Raw genomic sequence first — 19705 nt, forward strand, 5'->3', positions numbered from 1 at the left:
CAGTAGGAACTGGAGTCAGAAGAAAATCAACACTAAAAGCAGTTGGTGATTGGTGTTATCAGAAGATGGGCTGGCCAGGGCAGGTAAAGGAGAAGGAAAGAAGTTCCAGCATATTTTAATGGAATGGCTCTGATTCTAGATAATTTCAGAATAACATCATAATAACATTAGTTTATACCTGAAGATGTGTCAGGATGCATGAGCATAAAAGCTATGTCATTTGCATTATCTCACTTACTAAACACCATCCCTGCGAGTTTGGCTCTGTATTAAAGTTATTACCCCCATTTTGTGGATGAGGAAAATTGGAGGCATAGAGGTTTAATGACCTACCCCAAATTGTCTATCTGATAAGTGGTGTATCTGAGTTTTGGAAGCAGTCTATCTGACTCCAGAGGTGCCCTCTTAACCACAAAGCCACAGGCTCCCCAGCATATGTGTGTAATTGATGTATTTTATGGCACTCTGTGCTGCTAAAAGCACTGCCACATATTTATGTCCTCCAAATTGACAGCGACAGGGCCAGGACTAAACTTTTAACTTGAAATGGCTTTCTATTGAGTTCACTGGGGCTGGAAGGGAGACCCAGGATTTGGTACACTGCTGTCCCTTCCAGGCATACGAGCCTGAGACATAGCATCAGTCAACCCCACTGGCCTCCACCTTATGCAGGATGCACTTCATAAAACCTGCATTTCCTGTAAGACCACACAGGGACCCCAATCCTTGGACCACAGCTGCCAAGAGGAACTGAAACAAAGTGAGTCACAGAAGGCAGATGGAGAGTCACATTTTGTACTGCAAACCCAAAACGCACTCTCTAGCAAATCCTCATGTTGGTTTTGTACTCATTTTCCTCTTGGCTTCTAAACTCTTTAGACTACACCGAGAGTTTCATTACTGTTGCTAATTGATTAACAATAGAAACAGCTATCAGTTACTTTGTGCGCTGGATATTAAAAAAAAAAAAAAACCACATAATTTCAGACTTACAAAATGTTGCTAAAATAGTGAAGAATTCCTGGACACCCTTTCCCCCCACACCTCAAATGTTAGCATTTGCTATATTTACTTTATCTATCAATCATTTTTTTCTTTTACCATTTAAGATGTTGTAGATCCAATGCCCTTTATCCCTCAGTACTTGTGTACATTTCCAAAAAGTCTGCCTACAAATCCTGCCTCTCAAAACCACAATGCAATTATCTAAATCATATTAACACTGATGCAATACATTAGTTACCTAATCAATAAACCTTACTCAGATGTCACCAAGTGTCCCTGTAATGTTCTTTTTAGCCCAAGAAAATCCACGATTAGGTGTTGCATTCCCTTTGTCACGTGTCTTGACATCTGGAACAATTCCTGAATCCTTCTATTTCACGACATTGACATTTTTGAAAGGAACACACCTCCGTTTGGTTTGTCTTCCTCATGGTGAGATTCAGTTTATGTACTTTTTTTAGGAATTCCACTGAAGACATGATGAGTTCTTCTCAATGCCGCACAGAAGAGACATGCTGTCAATTAGTCCTAGTAAAAGGTAGTGTCCGCTGGTTTTCTCCACTGTAAAGTCACTCTTTTATCCTTGTGATCAATGGGTCTCTTGTGAGGAGATACTCTGAGACTAGGCAAATATCCTGTGATGAATCATCCATTGATGATTCTCGACTGACTCAAATACTGTTATGGTTGCCAAATGGTGGCATTTTAATTCAGTCATTCCTTCTACCATCATGAGTTGGTGCTCCTCTGTAAGGAGGAGCTTTCTTGTACGCCTTATTTATTTATATTGGCATGGACTCATGAATTCTTACTTTATTCAGTTTGTTATAATTCTTTACTACCATCTTTTATTTTGACACTCAAATTGTCCCAATGTCTGCCAGGTACTTTATGTAAGATATTTCATATAATTCTCAAAGCAACTCTATGTAGTGGGGATTATGATTATCTCTATTTTGCAGACAAAGAAGTTGAAACTCAGAGAGATTAACTTTTGTAATGTTTAATTGGTGGAGTTTCCAAATTTTGATGCCAAATGCTTGATATATATGTACATATACAGGTATATGAATTTCCCCCCCCCATCCTCCTGATGTCCCTGCCATATAGGAATTATCCCCTCCCCTCCCATTTTAAGATGGGAAAATAGGCTCAGAGAGGTTAAGTAATCAGTCACAACAGCTGTGATAAGAATTCGGAGGCCTATTTGAAATCCTATGTTGTTTTTCAGCAGACCACGTTGCCCCTTTAAGCTGTTTTTCCTTTTGCAGATGGGATCCGTAAGCATCTAGTCTTATTTAATTCTACTCAGGACAGAGGAGGTAAAACTGTGGCTTTTTTACTCATAGCCTGCATTTGTAACTATTTTTGCTTTGGCTAAAAGCTACCCTGATTCTAATCAGCACCAAAGCTAGGAAGTTGTGATGATTTAGATCTTGCCAGAATCTTTGGCGCTCTTGGAAGTTCATGGCAACTGAGTTACTAAAAAATTTAATCTCTCAAGGTGAATGTGTTCATTCCAGTTTTTAAGGAAGACTTTGGTGAGGTCGTTCATCATACAGTCACCCTTGGATTTATTGTCAATGTAAATATGGACTTTTCCATTACTACTCTTGTGTTAATCACAGCACAGTGAAGAAACTTCTCATTCATGAATCTGTAGGCCAAGGAGAGTTGCTAATAGCTACCTAAGGAGAACCCAGACATTTTTGATATTTAATTGAAAAGGAAATGCATGTATTAAAGCATCAATCATGTCCAGCTTTAACCCCAGGTGACCTCAAAATGAGGTTTGAGGACCACCAGACTTACAATCACCCCAGATACCCATTACAAACACAGAGTCTGTTAATCTAGGAGGTGGATCAAAAAAGATCTTGCTGTGATTTATGTCAAAGAGTGTTCTGCCTATGTTCTCCTCTAAGAGTTTTATAGTGTCCAGCCTTACATTTAGGTCTTTGATCCATTTTGAGTTTATTTCTGTGTATGGTGTTAGAGGATATTCTAATTTCATTCTTTTACATGTAGCTGTTGAGTTTTCCCAGTGCCATTTGTTGAAGAGACTGTCTTTTCTTCATTGTATATTCTTACCTCCCTTGTCATAGATTAATTGACCATAGGTAAGTGGGTTTATTTCTGGGCATTCTGTCCTGCTCCATTGATCTATATTTCTGTTTTTGTGCCAGTACTATACTGTTTTGATTACTGTAGCTTTGTAGTGTTGTCTGAAGTCAGGGAGCCTGATTCTTCCAGCTCTGTTTTCAAATGGGACCTAATTAAACTTAAAAGCTTTTGCACAGCAAAGGAAACCATAAAGCCCACAGAATAGGAAAAAATATTTGCAAACAAAGCGACTGACAAGGGATTAATCTCCAAAATATATAAACAGCTCATGTAGCTCTATGTCAAAAAAACAAACACCCCAATCAAAAAATGGGCAGAAGATCTAAATAGACATTTCTCCAAAGAAGACAAACAGATGGCCAAAAAGCACAAGAAAAGATGCTCAACATCACTAATTATCAGAGAAATGCACATCAAAACTACCATGAGGTATCACCTCACACCAGTCAGAATGGCCATCATCAAAACGTCTACAAACAATAAATGCTCAAGAGGGTGTGGAGAAAAGGGAATCCTCCTACACTGTTAATGGGAATGTAAATCGGTACAGCCTCTGTGGAGAACAGTATGGAGGTTCCTTAAAAAACAAAAAATAGAACTACCATGTGATCCAGCAATCCCACTCCTGGGCATATATCTGGAGGAAACCATAATCCGAAAAGATACATGCACCCCAATGTTCACTGCAGCATTATTTACAATAGCCAAGATGTGGGAGGAACCTAAATGTCCATCGACAGAGGAATGGATAAAGAAGATGTGGTACATATATACAATGGAATATTAATCAGTCATAAAAAAGAATGAAATAATGCCATTTGCAGCAACATGGATGGACCTAGAGATTACCATGCTAAGAGAAGTAAGTCAGAGAAAGACAAATATCATATGATATCACTCATATGTGGAATCTAGTTAAAAAATGATATAAATGAACTTATTTACAAAACAGAAACAGACTAACAGGTTTTGAAAACAAACTTATGGTTACCAAAGGGGAAGCGTGGGGGGAAGGGATAAATTAGGAGCTTGGGATCCACATACACACAGTACTATATGTAAGATAGATAACCAACAAGGACTACTGTATAGCACAAGAAACTCTACCCAATATTCTGTAATAACCTATATGGGAAAAGAATCTGAAAAAGAATGAATATATGTGTAACTGAATCACGTTGCCGTATACCTGAAATTAACACAACATTGTAAACCAGCTATACTCCAATAAAATTATAAAAACAACAACAACAACAACACAAACACAGAGTCTGGGGCCATGTCCCAGACCCACTGAATCAAAATTCTTCAGCTTTAGCAAGCTTCCCAGAGACCCCTGATGCTCACTAACGTGGAAACGGATGCTAGGGCCTCTGACCCAGCATTGTTCCTGAGGACTCACAATGATGCTGGCTTTATACCAGCAAAGTCAGCCTTTAGGCTACTTGACCTCTGCCTTGCCTCTTGCCCACAGCAGTTATCAAGGGAAGGGTAATTCGCCAGTTTCACTGCCCTTGGGGAATGAGCCTGGGGTGGGCTCCCATCTCCTCCCTCCTGCAGGAAGCAGGCAGCAGAGGGAATGCATCATCCCTCAAGTACTCTGATCAACATCAAGAGTTCTCATCTTCTAAGGGCAACTTCCCTTGGAGATCAAATTTACAGGAGTGAAAATCTAATTGACCTACATCATGTGTTTAAGCCAAGCCATGTGAGTCACAGGACACTGCATTCTGACAAGTTATGGCTTTGGTGTCTGCCCAGGTGTGTTCATTTTGGCCATGACTGGAGACGAAAGTGGGGAGAAACACATGATATGCAGGGCTGTCCTTTACGGGGGCAATGGGCAGAGCCCACACAGCCCTACGTGCTTCCCAAGACTGGTAGACTGGACACACTAATGAATATGAAACAATGCAACAAACGTCTAGAAACTGCCAACTTTTTCCAAGGTATTGAAGAAATCCATATTGTAATACTATATTATTGAATTTTGAGGATGGCAAATTTTATAAAGTACATTAGTAAGCGTCATTTCATTTAATGGAAACAACCTTAGAAGCATTCTTAGGTCCATTTTACAGATGAGGACACTGACACTCAGAGAACATAAGTGATTACCTCAAGGTCCAGCTGTTTGGAAATGGCAGAACCAGACTTCGTGTCAGGTTTTCTGACTCCAAATCCAGTGCTCTTTCCTCCTGGGAAAGGATCAGACAATCAAGGGGCAGAAAGGACTGCACAGAAACCACTCTGAAGCTTTGTCTAGAGCTCAGGACTTCAGTTGTAAGTGAAAGAATTCAATTCCAACTTTGGAGCAAAATGAGAGTTTATTGGCTTATGTAACAGAAGAGCTCAGGTACATCTGGACTCGACACAGAGTGCTGGTATTCTTTTTTATTTATTTTATTTTTATTTTTTGATTGTAGTTGATTTACAATGTTGTGCTAATTTCTGCTGTACAGCAAAGTGATTCAGTTATACATATATATACACATTCTTTCTGTTTTTAGTATCCTTTTCCATCATGGTTAATCATAGGCTATTGAATATAGTTCCCTGTGCTATACAGTAAGACCTTGTTGTTTATCCATTCTATATATAATAGCTTACATCTGCTAACCCCAAACTCCCACTCCATCCCTCTCCCATGCCTGTGAGTCTGTTTCTGTTTCATAGACAGGTTCATTTGTGTCATATTTCAGATCCCACATATAAGTGATATCATGTGGTATTTGTCTTTCTCTTTCTGACTCCACTTAGTATGATAATCTCAGTTGCATCCATGTTGCTGCAAATGGCATTATTTCATTCTTTTTTATGGCTGAGTAGTATTCCATTGTATACATGTACCACATCTTTATCCATTCATCTGTCATGGACCTTTAGGTTGTCTCCATGTCTTGGCTACTGTGAACAGGGAGTGCTGGTATTGAGTGCTGGTATCGTCTCTCTTGGCACCACTTCGAGGCTTTCCAATTCGTAGGCAGACTTCCCCAACAAGGAGACAAGAGGGCCGCCAGCAGTCCTCACAGCTTCAAATCCAGAAAGAGAAAGTCTCTCATCATGACATTCTAAGAAATCCAGAAGTTGGTTCTCAGACTTCATTAGGTCCTGGGCCCATTCCTGGATCAACCCATTACTTTGGCTGGATGAATTTGATGATCTCATAGGTCTGGCTAGGGTCACAGGTTCACCACTGGATCCAGGGTAGGTTGGTGTCAGTCTACCCAAAATCCTGGGACCTGAGAGTAAGGGAGGGGTGGCTCCCCAGAGAAAAACTGAGGTGCTGTTAGCAGAAGAAGGGGTAATGGCTGCCAAACAGGCAAAAAACAACAGCTATTCCCCTTGGGGTGGAAAAGATGAAGAGCATTTGAGCCTGAGAGAACCCCGGGGGGCACAAGTGGGAGACAGCACCTCGCACTTGGGTGTGGACAGAGTAAATGTCCCAATAAATATTGATAAATGAATGAATGAATGTTGGTTCAGACCGTTGTAAAATAATGAAGAGTGGGGGCCTCTGGGGCATAGGATACATAAAGGAACATTGGAGAAAAGATGCTGGGGCCATACTGAGAAGCACCCTGTGTGCCATGCTGCTTTTTTTCAGGCCATGAGAGCTTCTGAAGGTTTTTTGATCAGGGGTGTGCCATGGTCAAAATTTGGAGGAGAAAAAAACCCTTGAAAATTTTAAAGTGCTATACTAAGTGAGAGCATTATCTTCTGTGGGCCAGGAGTGCCCTGCTTGCCTGTGAAGGTTTTCCTGTAAGATGTGGAATCCCTTTATCTGAAAGTCCTTGAGACAAGAAAACTGTGAGCACGTCATGGGGAAGAGTAGCAGCAGGCTATCCAAGTCTGATTAGATACACCCGCACCCTTTCAGGGCCTCCAAGTATGTAGTCCCACCCAGATGAAGGTGAAGGTCTGAACTCCAAGACACTGGAGTTTCTCAGACTCACATTTGTGGGATGGTTGAACAGGTCTGGGTGCAGCCCTCAGGGTGTGTGAACATCTTTCTTAACCAAGGAGCACTTGATGCCATGCAATTCCATGTCATGATTAGGCGTGATTAATGGGCATTCTCTATCACAACTGACTGGGGGTCCTTGACGAGAATTCCAGGGTGAAATGTCTCAACACTAATGTACCCCCGGGATGAGCCAAATCGTCAAGCAACGACTTGTATCAACTGGGGTTGGAAGTGTATGGGCAGAGGGCTCTGAACGACACGATTCCTCCCTATTCTTATGAGCAGTCATGGCTGCTTCTGGTCCAGAATGGAGAACAAATGTCAGAATTATTTAAAAAAAAAAAAGCTGTGCTTGCTGAGTTCAGGCACCAAGGCTCCTCTTTTGCTGAGCTCATTCCAGGAGTGATCAAACTAGAGCGGTGCTTGCCCATTTTATATTGCAATGAATATTTCAGATCTTCTGCTTGCTTTCTGAAGCAACTTTTCTAAGAGGTGCACTGCTAAAACCTCAACAAATAAATACTCAACATAAAGTATGAGGTCTCTCAAATAAAGAGAAGTAGCAGACAGAGTTCATGCTAAGAAGTCATTTGAGGATGGGGGGGAGGGGACGGCACTTACCATGCTTCCCTGATATGACAAATTCCCCTGCTGTGACCTGGATACCTTGTCCCAGGATGAAGCCCTGGCACCGTGGATTTCACTAGGTCCTGAACCAACCAATCACTTTGGTTGGGTGGATGTGATGATCTCATAGCCCCAACCAGGGTCACAGGTTCACCACTGAATCAAGGATGGATGCGAGCCCACCCAACCCCATGGAACCTGAGGGTGGGGCTCCCCAAAGAAAAACTGAGGTGCTGTTAGCAGAAGAAGGGGTACTGGCTGCCAAACAGGCAAAAACAACAAGGATTCCCTCCTCCCAACAAAGGGTGAGGGAAGTGAAGGACATCTGAGGGCTGGAGCTCCTGAAACCTTCCCCAGAGCTGGGACAGTGTGGGAGTTAAGAGCATCTGCCCGCTGGGGTTGAATTTCTGCTCTGTTACTCATTAGCTCAGTGACTTTGAACAGGTTGCCCAACCTAATATTTGGCTTCCTCCTCTGCAGGATAGGGTACCAACAGTACCTATTTCATAGGACTGATCTGCGGATTAAATGAGATGATGCACGTAAGGCAATTAGTATAATGGAAGTGCTCCATAAATGAAACTGACGAGGTCACTGTCATCTTGACATGCAACATTCAGCCCCACTCCCTGGGGGAGACCTGGGTGAGAGCCTCACTCTATAAGCAGACCCTAGTGGAAGTCAGATGTTTTCTGTGTCCTAAAAGCACCCACCCACCGTCTGCTTTGAGTTCTCATGCCCTTTCCTCAAGCTCTGAATTTTTAAGATCTCATGAAGCTCAAGAGGGGGGTTAAAATGCCAAAATTCTCTATTTTGGAGCATTAATAGATCACGCTAGAAACACTGGCTCTCCCACAAGAAGACACATGCTTGTGGGATTTCTCTGGCAGTCCCATAGCAGCCTGAAGGTCTGTCGTCGGCAGCTGGATTGGGGTGGGGAAAGGGACCGTTTTCAAATTGTTAAATTTTTAAAAATTTGCACATTATATATCGCTAGCCAGAAAAACATGGCTGAGCCCTCTGCAGGGACTGCCTCCTTGCTGTGTCCTCAAGGATGCTGGGACTGGCCAAAGATTGCAGCTGGAGTCCCTGGGGCTGCCCAGAGAACCAGGAGTGTCTGCACAGAGCTCCAGAAGTGGGGAGCTTTTCTCCCAAGATGAGGGAGCAAAGGGCTCCTTGGAGAAAAGAAAGTTTTTAATCAAAAAACTGCCTGCTCTTATTCCAGCCACTGTAAAACCAAGCTGTTTGTCAGAAATTGTACTTTCTGAAGGGCTCACTACTGCAAAGGCCGTAAGGAGGTGGTTGATATAGTTCCAAGGAGGGAGGAGGCTGATGTGGGGGATTGAAGAACCAAGTCAAAAATGGAAGGAAAAACTTCCACCCAATTAAAAAAGTTTACGCATTTATGTAAAATCACGTGTGTATATCTATAAAGAAAAATTTTTTAAAAATGTAAGAGCATATGGGCTCTAGAAGCAGACAGACCTATGTTGGAATTTCAGTTTCACCACTTCTTAGCTTGTGTGACCTCCCTGATCCTCAGTTTCCTCATCTATGAAATTATAGTATTTCCTTCACATGTTTTGAGGATTCAGTGAGTTAAGGCATGTATAGTAGTGTCTGGTACCTAGTAAGATCGTGATAAATGTTAGCTGATATTGTCATTTATTGAGGGAAGACAGAAGGCTAAAGGCTAAGGGAGTAGGGGTACAATTCTCAGAAAGACCTTATCTCCTCATGTTCCAATCATAGTGAACTCACCTCTCTTTCTTTCTCTTTCTCTCTTTCCCCTTCATGCCTCAGTCCTTGCTGTCCTTGTGCTTTCTCTCCATCTTTCAAGATCTCCAATGTCACTTCTTTGTGAAGCTTTCTCTGGTACCTGCCTCCCAAAGAGAAAGGATCAATCTTCCCTGGAGCCCGGGACTACCCACCACACACAGAAAGTGTAGCAAATTGCCCATGGTAAACTCTGGTTCTTGTAGACCTGCCATCACCGAGGCCAACTGTGAGTTCCCTGGGGACAGAGATCATGTCTTATACTTCCCGGTTTAAACAGCTCCTGGCACACAAGAGGTCATCACGAAGTGTTTGCTGAATGGAAGCATGAAAACAGAGGGTGACGGCTCTAAAAAGATGATGGCTCCACTCTTAAGGAAAAACAGAAAGGAAATGGACAGAAGCTGCATCCTGGGAAACTTCAGTTAGACACAAAGAATTCCCTTGGTGAGAGTGTTAGATGCCAGACCAAGTTCCCATGGGACAGTGTGGAATTTCCTTTAAGGGTCTTGAAAAAGGAATACTTCTTATTTTGTGGGTGATTCTGATGTGGGTTTGCTTGAAGGCAGGTCTCCAGCCTGGTTTGAAGTTCATAAAACCACCCATAAGTAATTTAGATGACAGAGAAGGGTCTGGGCTCTTGGTCAGCTGGCCATCCAGATGGTTTCTTGCGCCAAGTGCTAGCGAGGAGGCTGGGAAAGAATGTGGCTGTGTGTGCCTGAATGGAGGCTGGGAAGTCTCTCCCACAAGCCTGAATCCCGGGACGCGAGTGAATAGAGTAGCTTGTCAAGGAGGACCACAACGTCGTCACCGTGTGTTCAAGCACCCACGTCTAATGATCCGATTTCTTTCTTTCAACCGGAAGTGTAGAGGAAGACAGGAAGGAGGGACTGGAGTCCAGAGCAGTGCTGTCCCACCTCCTGTCACATGGTCAGCCCCCCAGGGGCCATCTGGCTCCTGTCACATGCCAGGCCCTGTCCTGATGGAGGTATTAAGAGGGCGACATAAAATGTCAAACATTTGATGACAAATAATGAGTTAATTATAGGTAGAAAGTACTATGAAAGGGCAAAATGGTGTGATCAGGAGAAAAGGTGGAAAAAGAAAGATGGTTCCCCTTCACTATCATTCCTCCATCTAACACAGGCAAGGCAAGCATTACTCTCCCACATCTCTTTCACAGATAAAGGTTCAGAAAAGGCAGAAAAACATTTAATAATTGAAAAAAAAAGTCTTTCCAATAATCCACGCCCCCAAATGCAAAAAGGACATACAGCCACTGTGTCAAGAGGAACCTTTTAGTTTTAGGGTACACACAAGACCAAGAGGTCACCGAAATGTGGTTTGGTGCCTAGAGAAAGGACCTATGAATTCAAGTCTTGACTAAATTTGCCGGTTGGTCTTGGGAAGGCATATCGGCTACCTGGGTTTTAGCAAACAGAGCCTGGGGCAGGCCTCCTGGGGTCAATGTCACAATACACAGTGTGACAGTTGTTGCCAAGTGCTGTGGGATAGAGTGAGTCAAGGCTTTGATCATTTCGGCCGAAAACCGTCCTGCTTTGGTCCCCACTGGCTGACACCGGCCAGGTAACCGGGTAACACAGGGTGGTGGTTGTGAAGGAGGCAGCCTGGCTGGGTACGGCTGCAGGCTCTCCCATGCGCTGAGCCTCACCCACCCCGAGCAGGAACCACGTTGGTTAGAGGCTCCCTTGGCTGCTGTGCAGGCTGAACTCAGGCAATCCTGACTAGCCCAGCACAGTTAATTAGCTGCAGCTTAGCATAGTGCTATTAAAAGCAGGGCGAGCCAAAGACACTGTCACATCTGGGTAAGAGAGACATGTGGTATCCGAGGAGAGGTTGAGAAAGAATTGAGAAAAGAAGGAATGAAAACCCTGATTTAATTCCCAAAAGAGCAAATGTGTTTGAGGTCTGAGAAAATCTTTCATTTATGTGATTTCAAGTGTCAATCAAGTCCATGTCTAACCAAGGTGCTCTTAGGACCAATCATGCGGCCGGAGCTAATAAGCGAAAAACACCAAACCAACCACATGATGTGACACAATTTGAGCTCTGCTCTGGCTGCTAAAAGCAACAAGAGAATGAAAACCTTTCCCATTAGAAAAACCGTAAGAGTAGAAGTGATGGGGGAGTGATGGGGAGTCTGGTGGAAAGGGCAAGGACATAGATAAGATACAAATCCATACATACATTTCATTCTCCACACGATGGGCATCAGTTACACACGTGTGCCACTCAGAAGGTCTCACCTAGGTACCGTATGACCCCACACATCTGTGATGCTTCAGATGCTGGGACAATTTTCCAGCACAGGGTGTAAGCTCGGTGAAGGCAGAGGTGCTGTGAATCCGTGCTGTTCACAGGGGTAAACCAGCCCTTATTAAGTGGCAAACGAGGACAGTATAAACAGTTCACATGTGACCCACATATTCAATTAGTCACCCCTCAGAACGAGGCACCAGGGGATACTCACTCGCCTTCTGCTTGCCCAGGGCAAGCTTCTGGAGCCAGAAGCCTTGCCCTCCATCCCCAGAGTCCAGGCTCCCCTGCCCTCTCCTTCTGGCTCCTCTGTTCTCACAGCAGAAGCTGGGAGTGAATTGTAAACCTGGGTCCCAGGCTGCAACTCAGGATGTACCTGGAGGGGATATGATGAATGAGACAACTCAATAACATGAGCTGGCCTGGGACAGCATGTTACAAGTGACTGATTTACAACCCTGGGGGACACGCCCAGCCGTGTGGTGGGACTGTCTGTATTTTGGCTCTTTGATTATTCCATCCTGTGTTAATGAAGTTCCAGAAAATGGTTGATTTGACAATCAAATTTAGGAAGAATAAAATATGTATCGTAGGAGATAAAGTCAGAAACATTCATTGGAATGTGACTCTTCGGGGCTTAACTGTTTAACATGCATGACAGCTTCTCCTCAAGGTCACGAGCAGTTGACCTCTCCCTAAAGGAAACCAGAGCTCCCCAGAGCACATCAGAAATCAGCACTGTGGTTGTCACCAGTGACCTCAGGAGCCCAGACTTGTGATCTTTGATCATGGTCTTTGCTTATTTGAAAAAAATATTAAAATACGCATCATGTCAAAACTTTATCAGAAACTCAAGAAACAAACATACCACCAAATGGAAAAGTCATTTAATTCAAAAATCATACTTCCACTAGTTTCACAGGGATTGTCACATAAACCAACCAAAAGTAAGAAAGCCAAGTTTCAGAGGCCACCCAACAGAAACTGTATTTTCTTTACAGATATGCTTAGTGACACAAAAGCACATTTTTTTTCTTTTCAAGCCTGAACATGGCAAAACTGTTTTATGAATAACAGGGAAAAAGTTCTATTCTAGTCACAAGTTACTTCTTAATTACTAAATAGGATTCTACACACCAGTCGATATTCAATACTGAATCGAAGTTTAAAACAGTGCATTTATGTTTTTCAAAAAAAAACATTAAAGTGCCATTTTTAAGTACTTTATTGATATTATATCACACAGCACTTTATAATATACTCAAAGGTAGCCTAAGTTGTGAATTAAACATGCAAATATTTTCTTCTCCAAAACATGGACAAAATGTCTTTTAGAGTGCTTGTGAAGACTAGCCTACTATGAACCACTAATTGTTTATGAGTTTGATCTTTTTTTCAACATGACTCCTAATAAGTTAATAAGGAATATAGCTATAGATAGTAATCATCTGATAAATATGAACAAAGTTTTCAAATGGCACTTAAGTTACATCTTTGATCATTCTGATAGTCAATCAACAGCCTCTCTTGTTTCTCTGATTCTCAAACTTCAAATCTAAAAGGCTGTCAAGGCTCAGCAACTGCCAGCTTATGTGGGTTTCTAGAAGACAGTCTGTATCTTTACATATGTAAATGTGAGCTGTACACATACATACACAAACACATACTAATACGTATACACTTAAGAATCATCAGATGAACCTCTTTTCACAGGTTCAAGGTTGACCCTGGCATCTGGATACCCAAGGAAGCGGCGTGTAGGGTCTGTTTGGACAATTTTGTAGAAACGGTTGACGTAGAAATGATTGATGTCAAATGTCTTGGCCTCTCCAGGTAATTCTGACACTTTATCACTATTCTTGGTTCTCACTGACTACACTAAATAGAATTTTGATGTAATAGCAATTCCTATACTTACACGGGTCCAGGACTGTGCTAAGCCTTTGCTCTCTAAGGCATTCTGCCTTGAAAAATGGTTTCATCTTGTAGCGTCCTGTAAAACTTCTGCAAAAAAATTAGCTGTGAGCTTTTTATGTGATAGATTTTTCCCCCCTATTAAGAACTATATTTATCCCTCTTTAAAAAAATCCGAAGTTCTTCAGTATGGTTTGCCTTTCTCTTTCTGCTCTTAGCATTACTTTATACCCAATCCTTTTTCTCCTAAGAATACAAGTGCTTCCATTAGGAGATCACATTTTAGCCAGGGCTGGCTCTGAATGACGTCTGAATTCTCTGTATGGCCTCTCCCTGTGCTTTGGGAAGCCCTTTAGTTAGACAAGTACTGTAGGCGGTGAAAGGAAACAAGCTAATTATGACTTGGTGGAGTCTGGTCTCAGGCATGCTGTAGGTTTGTGCAAGGTCCATTATTCTATGGCTGTTGTCATTTGGAGGCTACATTTAAAGAAAAGTGGTTCAGCACCCAGCACACCAGGCTGGCTGCCAAACACATTTGAGCATGATAAGATACATTTTTTAAACGCCGGCACAGGGTGTGTGAGAGGACACCCAGTTGACTTAGATGTGGGGCAGGGCTGTCTAGGTAAATGATTACTGTCAAGTTTGCCAGTCATGACAGATTAACTCCCTAGACAGTATACCCAGGACATTCCTTTTAAAGTCAGGTAGCTAAGTGGCTGTTTAGTTTCTTCAGGGCTGGCTACCTACTTGGGTAACACGGTTGCTCATAAAACGTTTGATGCTAGGGCGAACTGTGCCATGATGGCCACTGTTGTACCTGGGAGTCCTGGGTCTATAAAACTGGGGGGTCCAGACTTGCTTCTTTGAGAAACAGAAGCCAGAGGATGAAAGGTGCCAAAAGACAGTCATGAGTAGTTGATAATGTTATGTTCAGTCGATTATTTCTGTCTCCCTACTCCACAATCATGGATGTTTTTAGAGTCTATACAGTCAAGACAGAGCTTTTGGTGTGACAAGGGTTGCTGTTTTCAAGAGACACAAACTCTGATGGTAGAAGGACTTCCCTTTGAGCTACAGGTATGGCACACATAACTGCAGAGTCCTGGCGAACAGTGAAATCACCCTGTCACTAGCATGACTCTGTGTTGCTAATGTCGATTGGCCAATACCTGATTGTTCATTTATTCTCTTTCTCTTTGCCTTTCTATCCAAAAAGCACTCAGCAAGAGGACATGAACTGGAATTATGTTGAAAAAACAAACAAACCAACCCCAGTTTGGTGTGACAGAAGAAAACACACATTGGCTGTAGAAATACTAAAACACTAAGCTAAAAACTGGCTCCAATCCTAGGATACAAAGGCCGGCAGTGCTATACAGGGTCCATCCCTCTATGTTCAGATTTGAAAACAGAAGAGAATATCATCAGTCTTGAGCAAGTCAGGACTTTACTTGCCTGGGGGGTGGGGGAAGAATGTGAAACTAGTTGTCTTCTCAAGGCATGGCATTCTGTAACTACAGAACTCTGTTGAGTACCTGGAGGAGGTGTGAGAGACTGATCTTGATGCCCCCAAAAGACTCAGGCTATGTCTGCCTACCTGATCCCAGGGCCTTCCAAAAGCAACACGAGGCTCCTGGGAAAGCTCAGGGATTTTGGTCAATAGTATTCCACTCTGATACCCAGTTCACTCTCCTAATCTGCCCTAAGATTCCCTATTCCAGAAGACAGAGTTAGAGGTGGGGAGTAAAGATAGTGGAGGGTAAAACCCATTTTCAGCCTTCAAGTTCCTTCTTATTTGTCGGCTCATATTCTGAACAGTGTCTCCAGTTCTGTAGATGATGGGGAGGAGGGGAGCCTGGCCAGGGAAAGGGAAGCAGAGTAGCCATCTGTCAGGGCCCAGCATGGCCCAGAGAAGCTGGGAAGGGGTCTACCTAAAATTCCCATTGGTAGTAGCTCCATTTCCCTCGGCTTTGGATCAGAGCCAAATGGGGAGGGAGGCACATGCTTCCAAGTGGTCAAGCTGGGGCCAAGTGTTGGCAGGTAAGCTTCGGAGGAACTCCCAAAGCCAGGGCCTGGGACTTCTGGCCATCCCCACATTAGCTCTAGTTAAGGTTCCAATGGGGCAGGTGGTGATTTAAAACGTCCAATGTGTTAAAAGCATTATGTTGCACTCTTTCTATTTGGAAAGCACAGTGGTATAGAGTGTGCTTGTCCCTCTAGCCCCTTTGAACAGGTCCCCAGGCTGTTCAAAGTCCACAGGGAGTAGGTATAGCCTGCTCATATGTGCCCTTTCTTCTTGGGTTTTCAATGATAGCTTTCCTGACTCCTATCTTGGTCTTCTCCAGTCTTAATTCTTGTTCCCTGATTCAGTGGTGGTGTCTCGCTCACTGCTGGGTGAGCTCCTGGGTAATAGCTGTGTCATCCTTGAGCTGATGGAATGAATCACAATGACAAACTCCTATTAACTTTAAAGTCATCTAGAAAGCTATAACAGCACAATCTCCACCCCTCTTTGGGGGTTTTTCTTTGTCTTATTTTGGAGCTATAGGGAATCTGAGATGAATAAACATGTTTAGGGAAAGGGGAAGAAGCAGCATGTCAAGAACTAAAGATCCTAAGAAGCCAGTTTTTCTTGGAACTTAGACACACACATTTGCAAACTAGCTTGGACTCGTTTATAAAGCCTTAGAAGATGCGCAGAAGAGTAAGATACAAGGAGCATGCAATTATCCCATCTTCTGTCCTGGTACCTTGGGGTACCAAGAAATACACCTGAGAAGAAAAATGAAAAGAAAAAAAAAAAAATCTAACCCCTGGCCTCACCTGTTTAAATCCTGAGCTTCATCTTACTACTGGATAGGAGTTCTCGGAAAAGTTCATTGCCTGAAGATGCTCCTTCCATCTCCAAATCCAAAGCCCAAGAAATGCTCAAAAAACCACATCTGGATAAAGAAGACTGAACACCATTAATGTGTCATGCGCACCAACAAGAGCCAGCAGAGTGTGTGGAAATATCTTCTCCTTCCTCAAGGCCAGAGAAGGGATGATCTTAACTCTCTTTGACCTTGTGTCCCCTCTCTCCCTCGTATACACACCTGTTCAGCAATCAAAGCTTAAATGTGTGAAGCAACTAACTTATAGAATATCAAATATAAAACTTTGCCATATAGTATTTCAAATCACTCTATTTACATGTTTATCTTTTCAAAAAAAAAATGTAAAAGATACAGTAATTCAACACAATTCAAGTTTTTCTTTTCCTCTTTAAAGTTCCCTCAAGAGGAATTCCAGAAGCAGGACATACTCTGGAACAATGCCACCATCCCGAGGGGCTCCTGTCCTGGAGAGCTTGACAGTCCCTCACTTCGGAGTTTGTCTGCCCAGAATCACTCTTGCAAGGACATTCAAGTGTGGAAATACTGGGACTCTCTTCTTTGGAAGCCAAGTGAATTTGAAATGTCCAGGCCAAACCTCCCTACCCAAGGCGGTCTTCCACATGACCCAGCCCCTTCTGGACCAGCAAATTCTCTTTCTCAGAAGGTACCCATCCCACCTGCCATGCCCCAACCTTCTGGCATCCTCCTAAATCACAATGGCTTAGGATATTAGTCTCATGCCTCAAAAGCCTGAGAAACAATTCCCTTTTTCTGAGTGGCAGTGAACATGTATGTCCTTTTAAACTAGAGGCCATGGGGTTAGTCCAGGAATCATGCCTGAAAACCGCCAGGGCACCAGTGCTGAGCAGCCCAGGGCACTGCCAGGGGGCTAGTCAGTGAAGGGCTACAGGCAGGCAAGGACAGGGGAAGGGACAGGTGAATGGGAGGGAATGAGTCATTGGGAGGGTATCCCCCTTTGGGAGGCAGCATGTTGCCCTCTAGAAAGCAGACACTAGTTGCATGGAAGAACAGAAATATTAAGCCTGTATGTAATTTAATCTCAAGAGGTTACTAGAGTTTGTTCCAAATATATCCTGGTGCTGCTGAAATTCATCAGAAAGGGAGCAGTTCCCAGCTGCTATTCTATCTGCCCCCAAGTAGACCTTGATCTTCGCCTTCAGGTCGTTGGAAAACCATTCAAAAAACGGCCAAAAAGCAGGGAGAAAAAAATACGTCATGCAAAGAGTGTGTTATTTTCTGGTTTGGTTTTAGAGTAGGTTGGGTTGCCGCGGTTACGAGGCAATGGCAGCCCTCGGTGGCAGAGAAGTTCCTAGCTTGGGAGGGGGGCCGTGGGGGTGTGTGTGCTCCCCTGCATGAGAGGACTGGACAGAATTCTGCTGGTGCTGGGCCAGTGGCTGCTTGAGAGATGGTGAGAGATTGGATCTTATGTAAACAGCGCCATAACCCTTCTCTATCCTGCATGCAAACAAACAGACCCAGCCGCCTATAGCACGGCAGGTCTCAAGTATTTAGAGGTGGGGGTAGAGAGAGTGTCTACTGTAAACAATAGCTGTGGATCCAGACTGGGTCTCAGGCCACTGCCCAGCCCTGTCAGAGCCAGCTATACTGCAAGCTCCTGGGGACTGCTTATATCTCACTTACTTCCTTTTTCAGAAGGTTGGGGTTTGAATGACTACTGAAACAAAATGAGCACACGCCACGTAGGGTGCTAAATGAGAGAAATGGCTTTGTAAGCCTTTCTTGTTATCAAACTCAAACGGCCTCCTCCGCTGATTTACTTCTGTTTCCTGCAGTATCACCGCACGTCAGCTGAGATGATCATGGGGATGGGTGACACCAGAGTTCACAGAAACATTCGTGTTGACAGGTAGCAGCAGAGTCAGTCACCCTGCACTTCTCAGCGGCGAAGAGCAATGGCCCACAACACTGGAATCAGCAGTTGTCATGGACACCATGAGAAGCTCAGCAGTTCTGCCAGGGCCCGTGGTTAGAGGAACTCCACGTAGTTCTCGGGGATGAGGCCCGTCTTTCCATTCAGAGTCCCCTCCAACCAGCCGGGCTCCTGAGATGGATGCACTGCACAGGAAGCGGGGAGAGAGCGACAAGAAATGACGTTACAGACAGGGTAGGAGGTGGGTGCGTGCTGTGCGTGTGTGGAGGAAGTTTAGAGATTGGGTGCAGTCGCTCGTTAAGTTACATCATTCTCGGATTTGTTTAAACCAGAGTTTCTCAACCCACTGGGGGACCTGGTGAAGGTCATTCTGAACGTTCTCCATAATTAAAAGGGGAAGAGACACAGGCATTCAAAATCCTGCATACAATTTGAGGAGTTTCACGGACTTTCTGAAGTTCCTGGTTTAAACTGTAAAGAAGTAACAGATTTCTGCATTTTAGTTTAGAGGTCACAGTTATGATATCCCACCTATATATTTACCTAGGTATCCATCCATCCAGCCCTGTACTCATTTACCTACCCAGTGTTGACTATGTACCAGATAAAGTACCTATGGAGGACTGCTAAGAACTAGTCCTTAAAGATATGTAGCTCCTGGTTGAGGATTAGCAAATACAAACTACTATACATAAAACAGATAAACAACAAGGTCCTACTGTATAGCACAGGGAACTATATTTAATATCTTATAATAACATAATGGAAAATTATCTGAAAAAGAATATATATATGTAAAGCAATTATACTCCAATATAGATGTTTAAAAAAAAAAGAATATATATACGTCTAAATCACTCTGCTGTACACCAAAACCTAACACAACAATGTAAAAACAATACATTGTTTTTACATTGTAAAATACAATACATTGTAAAAACAATGTACTTCAATATTTTAAAAATGCTAAAAAGTCAAAGGAGTCCAATCAATCTGCAGTTATTCATTGCACATATTCTATGTACTGGATGCAAACATATGCAGGTCCTTCTACTCACAAAAATGAAGTGTCAGCTTTAGAAAGTGAAGTCACATAAAAGGAGTAATTGGTTTATCAAATATAATTATTACAAACAATTATTATAAATAACTTTTTATCCCCTTTGCCATGATTGAAGTTTATGGTTAAAGGAAGATTGTAACTTCCACTTTGTGTACTTTGTT

At 43.1% G+C, this 19705-nt stretch overlaps 1 protein-coding gene across 4 annotated transcripts in view; it reads right to left on the bottom strand.

The window, feature by feature from the left end:
- Positions 1–12641: 12641 nt before the first annotated feature.
- ARHGAP26 (Rho GTPase activating protein 26) overlaps positions 12642–19705 on the bottom strand; it is a 470301-nt gene continuing 463237 nt past the window's right edge. For 3 of the 4 annotated variants that reach the window (XM_082454135.1, XM_082454137.1, XM_082454136.1), the window contains one exon: positions 16861–18666. In XM_082454135.1, coding sequence (XP_082310261.1) covers positions 18578–18666 — 89 coding nt within the window. In that variant the 3' untranslated portion in view covers positions 16861–18577. Of the gene's footprint in view, positions 18667–19705 lie in introns of all 4 variants that reach the window. The other variant, XM_082454134.1, reaches the window with a different exon arrangement.

The sequence above is a fragment of the Balaenoptera physalus genome, assembly GCF_965194825.1.
Source record: "Balaenoptera physalus genome assembly, chromosome: 3".
In the NCBI taxonomy this organism is placed as follows: Eukaryota; Metazoa; Chordata; class Mammalia; order Artiodactyla; family Balaenopteridae; genus Balaenoptera; species Balaenoptera physalus.